General features: G+C 39.3%; 1 protein-coding gene across 1 annotated transcript; it reads left to right on the forward strand.

The window, feature by feature from the left end:
- Positions 1-280: 280 nt before the first annotated feature.
- LOC114134978 (myosin heavy chain, fast skeletal muscle-like) lies at positions 281-13,691 on the forward strand. Its single transcript, XM_028001883.1, has 41 exons — positions 281-367; positions 486-523; positions 618-828; positions 933-1,076; positions 1,320-1,476; positions 1,641-1,668; positions 1,762-1,873; positions 1,964-2,056; positions 2,440-2,503; positions 2,584-2,682; positions 2,760-2,863; positions 2,992-3,130; positions 3,404-3,522; positions 3,602-3,751; positions 3,828-3,998; positions 4,095-4,401; positions 4,532-4,605; positions 5,189-5,276; positions 5,734-5,851; positions 5,929-6,052; positions 6,129-6,265; positions 6,575-6,830; positions 6,914-7,156; positions 7,232-7,408; positions 7,498-7,643; positions 7,751-7,841; positions 8,107-8,496; positions 8,576-8,702; positions 8,805-8,923; positions 9,012-9,208; positions 9,292-9,475; positions 9,565-9,730; positions 9,873-9,997; positions 10,064-10,372; positions 10,458-10,661; positions 10,830-10,955; positions 11,545-11,715; positions 11,846-11,950; positions 13,087-13,182; positions 13,341-13,472; positions 13,571-13,691. The coding sequence occupies exons 3-41, from the start codon at positions 625-627 to the stop codon at positions 13,589-13,591; spliced, it is 5,817 nt and encodes a 1,938-aa protein (XP_027857684.1). The 5' UTR covers positions 281-367; positions 486-523; positions 618-624; the 3' UTR covers positions 13,592-13,691.
- The last annotated feature ends 351 nt before the right edge of the window (positions 13,692-14,042 follow it).

Genomic DNA, 14,042 nt, shown 5'->3' on the forward strand with positions numbered 1-14,042 from the left:
GATGCTAGCAGCTGAAGACACATTTGTTCAGACTGGCTTTCAATTTTTTTAATTTTATTTAATATCACATGTGTTCTGTTTTATCTCTCCTTTTGTTTTATCTTCTGTGTTTTTATATCTTATATTTTGTAAAGCACTTTGTGGTTTCTGACTTGGGGTTTCAGTTAATAATTGTTTTGGCATTACATCGGATATGGTAACACCACTGGTGATGGAGAGATGTAGAGGACATCTGAGATCATGTATCTGGAGAAGGATAAGTAACCCTAAAAGGAGAGCTGTTCCTCCTTGACTGCCAGAGATTTCAGTATAAAACAAGAGCTCGCAGTTCACTCTGAAGTTCAGGACTGACCAGCTTCCTGAAAAGGTGAGTCTTCAATCACACTTTCGAAGTTATTTGTGCTTTAAATTTATTTTATACGTGAAAATTCTTGATAGTCTGATGACCTTGAGTTTTTTCTTTTATGCTTTCTAACCTTTCTTAGTATCCACACACCAAGTGCATCACTAAAAAACAAACAAGGTAAATTCCATACATCCCATGCCAGAACACCAGAAAAAGCTAAAACCAAGTACTTTTAAAAGGAATTATGTTTTGGTTTTACTTATTTTTACAGTGGAGCCATGAGTTTGGAACCGGAGATGGAGTGTTTTGGCCCGGCGGCCATATACCTCCGGAAACCAGAAAGGGAGAGGATCGAGGCTCAGAACACTCCCTTTGATGCCAAAACAGCTTACTTTGTATCAGAGCCTGCTGAGATGTATTTGAAGGGTAAACTAGTGAAGAAGGAGGGTGGCAAAGCCACGGTAGAAGTTCAGGGTGGAAAGGTAGGTGGATGTCTAAGTACACTTGATGAAACATGATAGATCTATCTGTTCGATGTTTATTAGAAACTAAAACTTTACTCACATGCAATGCTGTTTTGTTGTAGAGCTACACTGTAAAGGAAGATGAAATCTTCCCTATGAACCCTCCAAAGTTCGACAAGATTGAAGACATGGCCATGATGACCCACCTCAGTGAGCCCTCTGTACTGTATAACCTCAAAGAGCGATATGCAGCATGGATGATCTACGTAAGAACATTTTATGAATTAAGCTAAAGACTTGTAGCACTTTTTGTTATACCCATAGCAGCTCATAACTTAATCCTTATTGGGGCAAAAGACATTTATTGCTCCGCTCATGTTATTTCAACAGATTTCATGCAGCTACTTAACCACTTCAATTGGCTAACAAGGAGAAGCTTACGGACCAACTTAGAGATGTTAACTTGGGTATCCATTTAAATTTGTTTGATGCCTCACTGCCTTTCACAGACCTATTCTGGGTTGTTCTGCGTCACTGTGAACCCCTACAAGTGGCTGCCAGTGTACGATGCAATGGTTGTTGCAGGATACAGAGGGAAGAAGAGAATTGAGGCTCCTCCCCACATCTTCTCTATCTCTGATAACGCTTATCAGTTCATGCTCCAAGGTATCTGTTATCTTTTTAGCTCGGACAGAATTGTGGACACAGTTGAATTTGTATGGACAAATTCACCTTCTAAGAACTTTACTTCAATGAGGCAGCAGGGTATAAGATGCTGTAATTTAATACTGAGTTGTATGGCTTTAAATTGCTTTTTTTTCCTCCAACAGACCGTGAGAATCAGTCGATCCTGATTACGTAAGTCCCACATACAGTATTATCAGATATAAGGGATTACTGACATTAATTGCATCAGTACTCCTCTAATTAAACTTTATATATTCAAACCAGCGGAGAATCTGGTGCAGGAAAGACTGTGAACACCAAACGTGTCATCCAGTACTTTGCGACAATCGCAGTAGCTGGTGGAAAGAAATTTGAGCCAATTCCTGGAAAAATGCAGGTGAGCAGGAAAAGTCTTCTATATATCTCTCATACAACTGAAGACATGAATGGCAGAATACAAATATGTGTTTTGTAACTTTCTTTAAAGGGGTCGCTGGAAGATCAAATCATTGCAGCCAACCCCCTGCTGGAGGCCTATGGTAATGCCAAGACAGTGAGAAATGACAACTCATCTCGCTTTGTAAGTTTCCAAAGTTTTTCCAGTTTAAGGAGGTTTCATAACTTAATCCTTGTTGGATTAAGTTTAACACTTTTAAATTAGTGCAAAAATGTTTTCACATTTTTAAACTAGTGCAAAAATGTTATGTCTGCTTGCTCTTTTAAAAAGCACTGCATTTCATTGCCTATATGAATGCCTATATGTTGATTGCTAATATTTTATTTTTGGACGGCATGCAGTTTGCTGTAAGTGCGCAGTATGATCCACATCACATATCAATCTGGTTTAAAGAAAATTTATATATATATATATATATATATATACATATATATATATATATATATATATATATATATATATATATATATATGGTAACCAACACTAATGACTTTGTTCTTATTTAGGGTAAATTCATCAGAATCCATTTCGGAACAACTGGAAAGCTGGCTTCAGCTGATATTGAAACATGTATGTGTTTTAGATTTCAAAACCTGCCATGAGATTTTATAAAAAGACAAACTGTAAAACCATTTTTATCTTGTTCTTAGATCTGCTGGAGAAGTCTCGTGTGACATTCCAGCTGTCTGCTGAGAGAAGTTATCACATCTTCTACCAGCTCGCAACAGGCCACAAACCTGAGCTAATTGGTAAGAAATGTAGCCTCACAGTACACAAAGTAATGATTCACCAGAGTCTGGATACTAAAATAGAAGTTTTTTTTCAGAGAGTCTCCTCATCACCACCAACCCTTATGACTTTCCTATGATAAGTCAGGGAGAAATCACTGTCAAGAGTATCAATGACGTTGAAGAATTCATCGCCACTGATGTGAGTAAAATGTGATGAGAAGCACGATTTCTGGAGCGGCTGACACCACTCTCAGAAAACAAGTTTGTTTAAATCTAAAGTATGAGAAATGAATGATAAATCTATGGTTTTGTATGCCAACTCTTCAGACTGCCATCGACATCCTGGGTTTCACTGCAGATGAAAAAGCTAACATTTACAAGCTAACAGGAGCTGTGATGCATCATGGAAACATGAAGTTCAAGCAGAAGCAGCGGGAAGAGCAGGCTGAACCTGATGGCACTGAGGGTAAGAAGCCTGAGTCATAAAAAAATATAAATATAATTCGGTGCCACTGTTTTCTAAAGGAAATGTTAAAAGAACTGTGAAGCAAACCAGAAAATGTTGCATTTCATCTGCATTAAGAATGCAGTCTTATTGCATTCTTAATAAAACAGCGTGACTCCCCACTTGCTCTGGTGACTGGGTTCAAAATTAAAATCCCATGCCAGATGAATGGATTTCAGAATAGTTTTGTAATTTGCCATGTTGTAAATGCACTTGTATTTATGTTTTTGTCAGTGGCCGATAAAATCGCCTACCTGATGGGCCTGAACTCTGCTGACATGCTCAAAGCTTTGTGTTACCCCCGAGTGAAGGTTGGGAATGAAATGGTGGTCAAAGGTCAAACTGTGCCACAGGTAACAGACAATTCCAGTTTATGAGGTTAAATTGATTGACAGAATTTTTTTAAATTATAGCATGTCTTTCTATCTTCAGGTCAACAATGCAGTGAGTGCTCTCTGCAAGTCTGTCTATGAGAAGATGTTCTTATGGATGGTCGTCAGAATCAATGAGATGTTGGACACCAGGCAGCCAAGGAGCTACTTTATCGGTGTCTTGGACATCGCTGGTTTTGAAATCTTTGATGTCAGTAATATTGGGATTAACCTTTAAATCAGTGAACCAGCACAGTAAATATCTAACAGAGTCTGTCTTCCAACAGTTCAACAGCTTGGAACAGCTGTGCATCAACTTCACCAATGAAAAACTGCAACAGTTCTTCAACCATCACATGTTCGTCCTGGAGCAAGAAGAGTACAAGAAGGAGGGAATTGAATGGGAGTTCATTGACTTTGGCATGGACTTGGCTGCGTGCATTGAGCTCATTGAGAAGGTCAGCAACAAGCTCAGACACATACTGACCAACACAGAGAATCATTTAGATGCCTCAAAATGTCTTGATTTTAATTGCATGTTTCCATCCTGACAGCCTCTGGGCATCTTCTCCATGCTTGAAGAGGAGTGTATTGTTCCCAAGGCAACAGACATGACCTTCAAGAGCAAACTGTATGACCAACATCTAGGAAAAAGTGCTCCCTTCCAGAAACCAAAACCGGCCAAAGGCAAAGCTGAGGCTCATTTCTCTCTGGTGCACTATGCTGGCACTGTGGACTACAATGTTCTTGGCTGGTTAGACAAGAACAAGGACCCTCTGAATGACTCTGTGGTACAGCTTTACCAGAAGTCTTCATCGAAGCTGCTGACTCACCTCTATGCTTCCCATGCAGGATCAGATGGTACCATTTATATGTTTACGGTGTCGAATGTTATGTCTCATGTTTAGAACTTACGAATCTGGTTTAATCTGCATCGTTTTATGCACAAATAGTCTGTCTCTTTACTTACGCCTGTGTATTTTTTTTGCAGATGCCAAAGGGGGGAAGAAAGGTGGAGGCAAGAAGAAGGGAGGTTCCTTCCAAACTGTTTCAGCTCTCTTCAGGGTATATTTTAATTTTTGGATTATAACATAATGCAGTGTATTTAATGAACACATAAGTTGTTAATTCTTAGTCCTTCTATAGGCCTTCCCTTAGCTACTCTAAAGTGCATCATTGATAATGTAGATTTAAGGTCATCAGTCTACAAAGTATGAATCCTCTTTGATGTAGAACAATCAACAGTATGTAAAACCGGACATTTATGTCTTCCCTATAGTTCTGTAAGTGTCTTTTATCTTTTTTTGTTTCTTTTTTCATAACTTTCTTTTTTGGACTCAAGTGTATGTAGTCATAGACATTTGCACAGTGTCAAATTTCAAAAACTTCCTGGGTAAGGTTTGCCTGTAAAAGGTGTAGCATAAAATCTTTTGCAAAATCAAAATATGTTTCCTCTAGGTTGTTTTGCCTCTCTCTATTCGTGTACCATTCTTTACTAACTGGTCCAATTCCTTGTTGTTGTGTGAAGAATTTCCTTTTGTGTTATGTGGTATAATTATGTCACGGTTCTATAAAATGGCTTCCAGTGTTGTGAAGGTGAAAGTTCCCAGTTAACAGAAATTAAAATATTATGTTTGGCCTTTTATAGGAAAACCTTGGGAAATTGATGACCAACTTGAGGAGCACCCATCCACATTTCGTGCGTTGTCTCATTCCTAATGAATCCAAAACCCCAGGTCAGTCTCCAAGACAATAACTGTTCAAGACTTATAGATACAAATTAGATAAGTATACATCGGCAAAATGTACACTCCAATTTTGAGCACACTTGTTTTGTACCAAAAATAAGACGTTTTGTCCACCCGTTTTGATCATTTATGGGGTTAGGTAATCATAGAAATGGAAAAATTTCTATTTAATTTAATTGTTTATAAACTTATAAACATGTGACATGAATTGTCAGTAGAAGTCCAACGTTTGAAACAATGATTTTGTTTCAAAATGATTGTTTTTGAAACAATGATTCAAAAACAATGATTTTTGAATCACCTGCCTGGACCAAATAAAGATGAGTTAAGAAATTTCAGATGAACTCTGTTTCCAATGATTGTGGTTTATTTGGACCAGATGATTCTCGTGATGCCATGGTTAAGTTACACAGTAATTACCATTCATGCGTTGTTGTTATTTCAGGTCTGATGGAAAACTTCTTGGTTATCCACCAACTGAGGTGTAATGGTGTGCTGGAAGGCATCAGGATCTGCAGGAAAGGTTTCCCCAGCAGGATCATCTATGGTGACTTCAAGCAGAGGTGCAGTGTCTGTACTTATTAAGTTACTATAATTTCCTCAGTTGTGTTGTTAATCGGATTAATGTGACCTTTTGCAGGTACAAAGTACTGAACGCTAGTGTTATTCCTGAAGGCCAGTTCATTGACAACAAGAAGGCCTCTGAGAAACTCCTGGGATCCATCAATATTGACCACACTCAGTATAGGTTTGGCCACACCAAGGTAAATCAACAGATTTCAGAAAAATCAAAATTGAAAGCTGAATAAAATGTTAATCTAATGCTGTTTTACCTCTCAGGTGTTCTTTAAGGCTGGACTGCTGGGTACACTGGAGGAGATGAGGGATGAGAAACTGGTTGAACTGGTCACAATGACCCAGGCTCTCTGCAGAGGTTACGTGATGAGGCGGGAATTCGTAAAGATGATGGAAAGAAGGTAGATTTGCCTAAGCTGGATAAAAATGCAGTAACGCTAAAAGCAACAAAACATAACACTGTGCACAGCTTGTATTTTCTTAAAAGGACATTGTAGTTCAATGTTTTCTGTTAGAAAAGGTATTGCCCTGTTTAGATGTATTCGTAGCACTCTTGTTTAATCTCTATTAAACTTGACTTTTTATTTATGTTGGGTTTTTTAGATTAGGATTAGGTTTTTGGTAATGTGAAAAGCATTTCAGACATCTGTTGTTTTGTTTAGGTTTTACAAGACTGAGCATAAGAATATTTATCTGCTTTATTCTCCAAGGGAAGCCATTTACTCCATCCAGTACAATATCCGTTCATTCATGAACGTCAAGACATGGCCATGGATGAAGCTGTACTTCAAGATCAAACCTCTGCTGAAGAGTGCAGAGACGGAGAAGGAGATGGCCCAAATGAAAGAAGACTTTGCCAAGACCAAAGAGGAGCTGGCAAAGGCTTTGGCTAAGAAGAAAGAACTGGAGGAGAAGATGGTTTCTCTTCTTCAGGAAAAGAATGACCTGCAGCTGCAGATTCAGTCGGTATGTATAAGACCAGAGCAATTTACTGTTTGACAATGCTAGGTCACTAACACTGACAATACCTGCGGTTCATTTGAATCTAGGAGGGCGAAACCCTGGCTGATGCAGAGGAAAGGTGTGAGGGGCTCATCAAAGCAAAAATCCAGCTTGAAGCCAAACTCAAAGAGACCAATGAGAGACTGGAGGATGAAGAAGAGATCAATGCTGAGCTGACAGCAAAGAAGAGAAAACTCGAGGACGAATGCTCTGAGTTGAAGAAGGACATCGATGACTTGGAGTTGACTCTGGCTAAAGTGGAAAAGGAGAAACATGCCACTGAAAACAAGGTTTGAGTTTATGAATCACATTACTGTTAAATGCAATTTGACCAAATTACTAAAGCAATTTATTTGTCAATGCAGGTTAAAAACCTGGCAGAGGAAATGGCTTCTCAAGATGAGACCATTGCTAAGCTGTCAAAAGAGAAAAAAGCCCTACAAGAGGCCCATCAGCAGATCCTGGATGATCTGCAGGCAGAGGAAGATAAAGTCAACACTCTGACAAAAGCCAAGACAAAACTGGAGCAGCAAGTGGACGATGTAAGCATCAGTGTTTTGTTTCAGTCACCAACAGTTCTGTTTTTTTAAATACATGTAATCACTGACTTATGATTCTCTCTTTGCACCAGCTTGAAGGTTCCCTGGAGCAGGAAAAGAAACTCCGTATGGATCTTGAGCGAGCAAAAAGGAAGCTGGAAGGAGATCTGAAACTGGCTCAAGAAACCGTAATGGATCTGGAGAATGACAAGCAGCAGTCTGAAGAGAAGATAAAGAAGTGGGTAAAAAAAAAGACAAGTCAAATATAAAATTTACATGTTAGCAGTTGAACTTATGTGGAAGATAAATGGATTTCCTGCAGTAAATCTAAGATTTTTTGTAAAGGAGGGACTTTGAAATAAGTCAGCTTCTCAGCAAGATAGAGGATGAACAGACCATCGGTTCTCAGCTACATAAGAAGATCAAGGAACTACAGGTAAGATGTAAATAGTTTGAGGACTTTGAATGTGGTGATTTGTTATTATTGCTTACAACATGAAGCATATTGTGTGTTTCCTCCCAAAACTAAAGACTGCTAAAACTGTTGCCATTCAAACAAAATACTTTAGAAAACGAGATTACTATGCTGTCTAATTTGTACTACATCAGATACAGTATTTAGCAATTAAAATGCTTCCAGGAAGATCTTCTTGCCATTAGTTTTGATGACTCAATGTTCCATCTCCATTTTTGCGTTACAGGCTCGTATTGAGGAGCTGGAAGAGGAGATTGAGGCTGAGCGAGCTGCTCGAGCCAAAGTGGAGAAGCAGAGGGCCGATCTCTCCAGGGAACTCGAGGAGATCAGTGAGAGGCTTGAGGAAGCTGGAGGTGCCACATCTGTTCAGATCGAGATGAACAAGAAGCGCGAGGCTGAGTTTCAGAAGCTGCGCCGTGACCTTGAAGAGGCCACCCTGCAGCATGAGGCCACGGCCGCATCTCTCCGTAAGAAGCAGGCCGACAGCGTGGCGGAGCTGGGAGAGCAGATTGATAACCTCCAGAGAGTCAAACAGAAGCTGGAGAAAGAGAAAAGTGAATACAAGATGGAGATCGATGACCTCTCAAGCAACATGGAGGCCACTGCAAAAGCAAAGGTGAAATTGATTAATATTTATTTTTTTAGAACTAAAAGTTGAAGAACATGTAACCTTGATTGTTCTGGATGTCTTCTAGGCTAACATGGAGAAGTTGTGCCGCTCTCTTGAGGATCAATTGAGTGAGGTGAAGACCAAGAATGACGAGCATATTCGTCAACTTAATGAAATTAATTCTCATAAAGCTAGACTGGTGTCTGAGAATGGTGAGTGACGAATATTTAAAGTCAAATTTTTAGAAACACAAGGAACATTTTGCATCCATCCAATCATCCTCTACCCACTTTTATTCTGCTTGTTTCATCCAGGTGAAATCAGTCGTCAGCTGGAGGAAAAAGAATCTCTTGTTTCCCAGCTTACTAGAGGAAAACAAGCCTTTATGCATCAGATTGAGGAGCTCAAAAGACACCTTGAGGAAGAGGTTAAGGTAATAAAACTTCCTTTGTTTTTTCATTTTAAAAAAATTCATATGTCAAGAATAACGAATATTGCATGTTCTGTTTTGACCCATTTAGGCCAAGAATGCTCTGGCTCATGCGGTTCAGTCGGCTCGTCATGACTGTGATCTGCTCAGAGAGCAGTATGAAGAGGAGCAGGAGGCCAAAGCTGAGCTGCAGCGCGCTATGTCCAAGGCTAACAGCGAGGTGGCTCAGTGGAGAACCAAGTATGAGACTGATGCCATTCAGCGCACTGAGGAGCTGGAAGAGGCCAAGTAAGTCTAACGTTTACTCTTATGATGATGATTTGAAATTGCAACGGATTTAAAGTTTTTTAAATCCAACATACTCTCTGCAGGAAGAAGCTCGCCCAGCGTCTTCAGGATGCAGAAGAGTCCATTGAGGCTGTGAATGCAAAATGCGCCTCACTGGAAAAGACCAAGCAGAGGCTGCAGGGTGAGGTGGAGGACCTGATGATCGACGTGGAGAGAGCTAATGCTCTGGCTGCAAATCTTGACAAGAAGCAGAGGAACTTTGACAAGGTTTTGTTCTTGTCATTTCAGTCCTGTTCTTACGGAGGGACACAAAGTCAACAATCGGCAACAAATATTTGATCTATTTATGTTTTCAGGTTCTTGCAGAGTGGAAGCAGAAGTATGAGGAGAGCCAGGCTGAGCTGGAAGGAGCTCAAAAGGAGGCTCGTTCTTTGAACACAGAGATGTTCAAAATGAAAAACTCCTATGAAGAAGCTCTGGACCATCTGGAGACTCTGAAGAGGGAGAATAAGAACCTGCAACGTAAGACAAAAAGCATGCATGTGTCTGACAAGACTAAAAAGCCAAAGTTATAGCTCTAAGCTTTGTTGATAATTGATAAAGAGTTATGTATTTTATCTTTTTCTATTGTATTGTAACATTTTGGATTTTGATCCCTCAACAGAGGAAATAAGTGATTTGACCGAACATATTAGTGAAACGGGAAAGACCATTCATGAATTGGAGAAGGGCAAGAAAACAGCAGAGAATGAGAAAGTAGAAATCCAAACAGCCCTGGAGGAAGCTGAGGTAAATGAAATAGCACGTTTGCAAAGTGAGGAACTCTTTAACTGCATAATTTACTTTTCTGTGCAGGCCACCCTGGAGCATGAGGAGTCTAAGATTCTCCGTGTCCAGCTGGAGCTTACCCAAGTCAAGAGTGAAATTGATAGAAAAATTGCAGAAAAGGATGAAGAGATCGAGCAGATCAAGAGGAACAGCCAGAGGGTGATGGAGTCCATGCAGAGTACTCTGGATGCTGAGGTCAGGAGCAGGAACGATGCCCTGAGAATCAAGAAGAAGATGGAGGGAGATCTCAATGAGATGGAGATACAACTGAGCCACGCCAACCGGCAGGCGGCAGAAGCCCAGAAGCAGCTGAGAAATGTTCAGGGACAGCTTAAGGTACAGCCAGTCAGAAAGTTATGATACAGAACCCATTTTTAAAAGTGTTTAAAACTTTTCTTAATATCTAACATTTTTAATTCAGGATGCACAGCTTCATCTTGACGAAGCCCTCAGAGGCCAGGATGACATGAAAGAGCAGGTTGCGATGGTGGAGCGCAGAAACACCCTGATGATGGCTGAGATCGAGGAGCTCAGAGCTGCTCTGGAGCAAACAGAGAGAAGCCGCAAAGTGGCTGAACAGGAGCTGGTGGATGCTAGTGAGCGTGTTACCCTGCTGCACTCTCAGGTTTTTACCTAAAAAGCTTCTTATCTGTGACATCTGGTCTCTTTGGATGAAATTTTACATCTCTGAGCTACACAGTATGCTTTTTACAAGTTCATCTGCATGTTTATGCTTGTGAAAGGATAAATGAGGACAAATAAACTGAACCTGCTTACTTTCGTGTTATTTCAGAATACCAGCCTTATCAACACCAAGAAGAAGCTGGAGGCCGACTTTGTCCAGGTTCAAGGTGAGGTGGAGGATGCCATTCAGGAGGCGAGAAATGCTGAAGAGAAGGCCAAGAAGGCCATCACTGATGTGAGTTCTCTAGTTTTATATCATGATTAGTGATGGAATTGAGCTATTACTGACACCTAGTGGCAAATGTATAAACTGCTGCCACATGTCTTCATCTTTTAGTAGGAGCCAACTAAAGACATCAGATTCACTTCATATACATTATTAAATTATTCATGCTGACTGCAGATAATTGTAATTCTTTGGTAATGTCAGATTTTTTCTGAGGGCTGAAGAAAGCAAGTTTATATTTTAAAATATAAACTCTGAAGCTCAACTCTACAACTGTACAAGTGTGATAGAACAGATTAAGAATAGAGTAGAACGAATCTGATATATGACAAATCCCTCAACAAAGAACAGATAAATTTATAGCAATGCTGCATTAGATGCTGCAATGGGATTTATTTCAAGTGAAGGGTAGAAGTCAGTTTTTGTAAATTGCTACATCATTCCATTAGTTCAACTAAATTGAATTATTCATGAAATGTGTATTCTCTGTGTCTAATGATTGCTTTAGGAGGTCCTGCAGTCACAGCTAAACTTAAATTTAGCATTTCTGTCAAACCTGTCTAAAAATCTCAACATCTTCAATGCGTATCAATTACAGGCAGCCATGATGGCAGAGGAGCTGAAGAAGGAGCAGGACACCAGTGCTCATTTAGAGAGGATGAAGAAAAACCTGGAGGTCACAGTGAAGGACCTGCAGCACCGTCTGGAGGAGGCCGAGAATCTGGCTCTGAAGGGAGGCAAGAAGCAGCTCCAGAAACTGGAAGCTAGGGTATGTTTATTACATAATATTAGATTTTGTTTTGCTTTATTGTGCCTCTGCTAGTGATGTATATGTAGATTATTTTCTCAGTTGAAATGTGAAAACAACATCTCACTGATTTTTTTTTTCTTCTGGGAAGGTTCGTGAGCTGGAGGGGGAGGTTGAGGCTGAGCAGAGACGCGGAGCTGAAGCCATCAAAGGTGTCCGCAAGTATGAACGCAGAGTAAAGGAGCTCACCTATCAGGTAAGATTAAACTATTTTTGCTTTTCTGACTTGCCTAGAAATGCATTCCAACAGGCAAACAACATAAATTCTGCTTTATGTGAAAATTGCAGCTTCTGGTTTTTTCTGCTGAACAGACATGCAGAATACGTTTAGGACCCATAGGGGGCATGAGTCACAATCGTTTTGTTTTGGCTACCAGAGTGCTTAAGGTGGTCACAACTAAAAGTAAACACCCCGATGTCATCTGTAAAGATTTATAGTTTGGTGTTTCATTTGTTTGAATTTTCAAAAACCTTTCTGAAAGTCTGGATAAATATAAAAAAATTAAACTGGGTTTAGAAAATGTGTGAAATTGCACACCCTAGTGTCTATTTTATTATCTATGAGAAAATATAAAATATAGATAGAAATAAAGTGTCTTTTGATGGATGTATGTGTAAGTAACATTCATTTAACTCACTTTAATATGTCACAACTTGGGTTCACCGTTTAAGGGATCGGCAGACATAATCAGCATTTGTCTGTTGCTGTGAACAATCCTTCTTCATTTTCACTTTTTTACAGACCACTTTAAATCAGGGTATCAAACCTGAGCTGTGGTTCTTGAACTGAGGGATGTTCTAACTTGATTCTGCCAAACAAACTAAACTAAAACACCTTTTTTTATATCTATAAACAGAATAAAGGTATCACAAATATTCAACTGTGTTTTGATTAGCATAGATTTTTCAATCAAAATGATCTAATTGAATTCAGATGCCAAAAATGAATCTGAAGACGTTCAGCGGTATGTTGTTTCAAAACTTGTGGAAATACCTGAGTATTGCATGAATATGTTGAGCAATTTTTTTTTTCTTAAATGTTTAGAGTATTCCTAAAAAAAGTATGAAAAAGTAGAAAAATCATGAAACCATGTTTCTGCTGCTTAGAATGATCTGTTTTGATAAACTTTGGTAAAAATAGAGTAGACTTAATCTTATTAAGTCTACTCTATTTGTTACGTACACATATTGTCGTTTTTTGTTTTTGTTGGTCTTTGTTTATTTAATAAGATAAATGAAGGATTAAGTGTTCTTTGAATCAGTTTTAGACTTGTTTTTTTGACAAAACAAGCAGTAATTAAGCGAACAGACTCTGCTGTGCACTGCTTCTAGACTGAGGAGGACAAGAAGAACATCGCCCGTCTTCAGGATCTGGTGGACAAGCTGCAGCTCAAAGTGAAATCCTACAAGCGTCAATCTGAGGACGCTGTGAGTGTGAAGTATTCGACATGTGAAATAAATAGGTGTTACACCAACAACACCCTAACTCAAAATGTGTTAACACCAGACTATTGACAGCATAATGAAAAATGATCCGGAGAGCAAACCGCAGAGACGATTTGAGAGTTTGACTTTGTGCTTTCCAGGAGGAGCAGGCCAACGCTCATCTGTCCAGGTACAGGAAGGTCCAGCATGAGCTGGAGGAGGCCCAGGAGCGAGCTGACATCGCTGAGTCACAGGTCAACAAGCTGCGGGCCAAGAGCCGCGAAATGGGCAGGGTATGATGATCTTTAGCTGCATTTCATCTTCACTTTAACTGTAATGATTTCAGCATTTCCGATCCTCTAATACGTTACTGCTTCTTGTTGATTTAAAGGGAAAGGAGGCTGAAGAGTGAACATGAAACCGATTGAAACACAAGTCAAGAAATCATAAAATATGATGTTTTTGTCTGATGTGTCAATTGTGAAAAAGAAATAAACGAGCAAGCAATAACATCTTTTTGTGATGGTCCTTTTATTGTAAGCTAGTATAAAAGCAGTGTACCAGTTCCTATGTTTATTGCCCAAAACTAAATTATTTGAATAATTCAAGTATTCACTAATGTGTAAAGGTACAACAAATGTTCTCACTTCAAAGTCAACTGGTCACTCATTCAACAACTGGCCTTTTTGCCATTTCAAATAAAATCATGCTAACAGACAATCAACTCAAATATCAAGATTTTTATATCATTACATAGATATAAAAACAAAATATTAATTTGAAATAGACTCATTTGACTCCATGAAACACATTAGAAAACATTTCTTCATAACCAATTGGTGCACTTCTGAAAAACAGGAACA

The sequence above is a fragment of the Xiphophorus couchianus genome, chromosome 20 (genome assembly GCF_001444195.1).
Source record: "Xiphophorus couchianus chromosome 20, X_couchianus-1.0, whole genome shotgun sequence".
Lineage (NCBI taxonomy): Eukaryota > Metazoa > Chordata > Actinopteri > Cyprinodontiformes > Poeciliidae > Xiphophorus > Xiphophorus couchianus.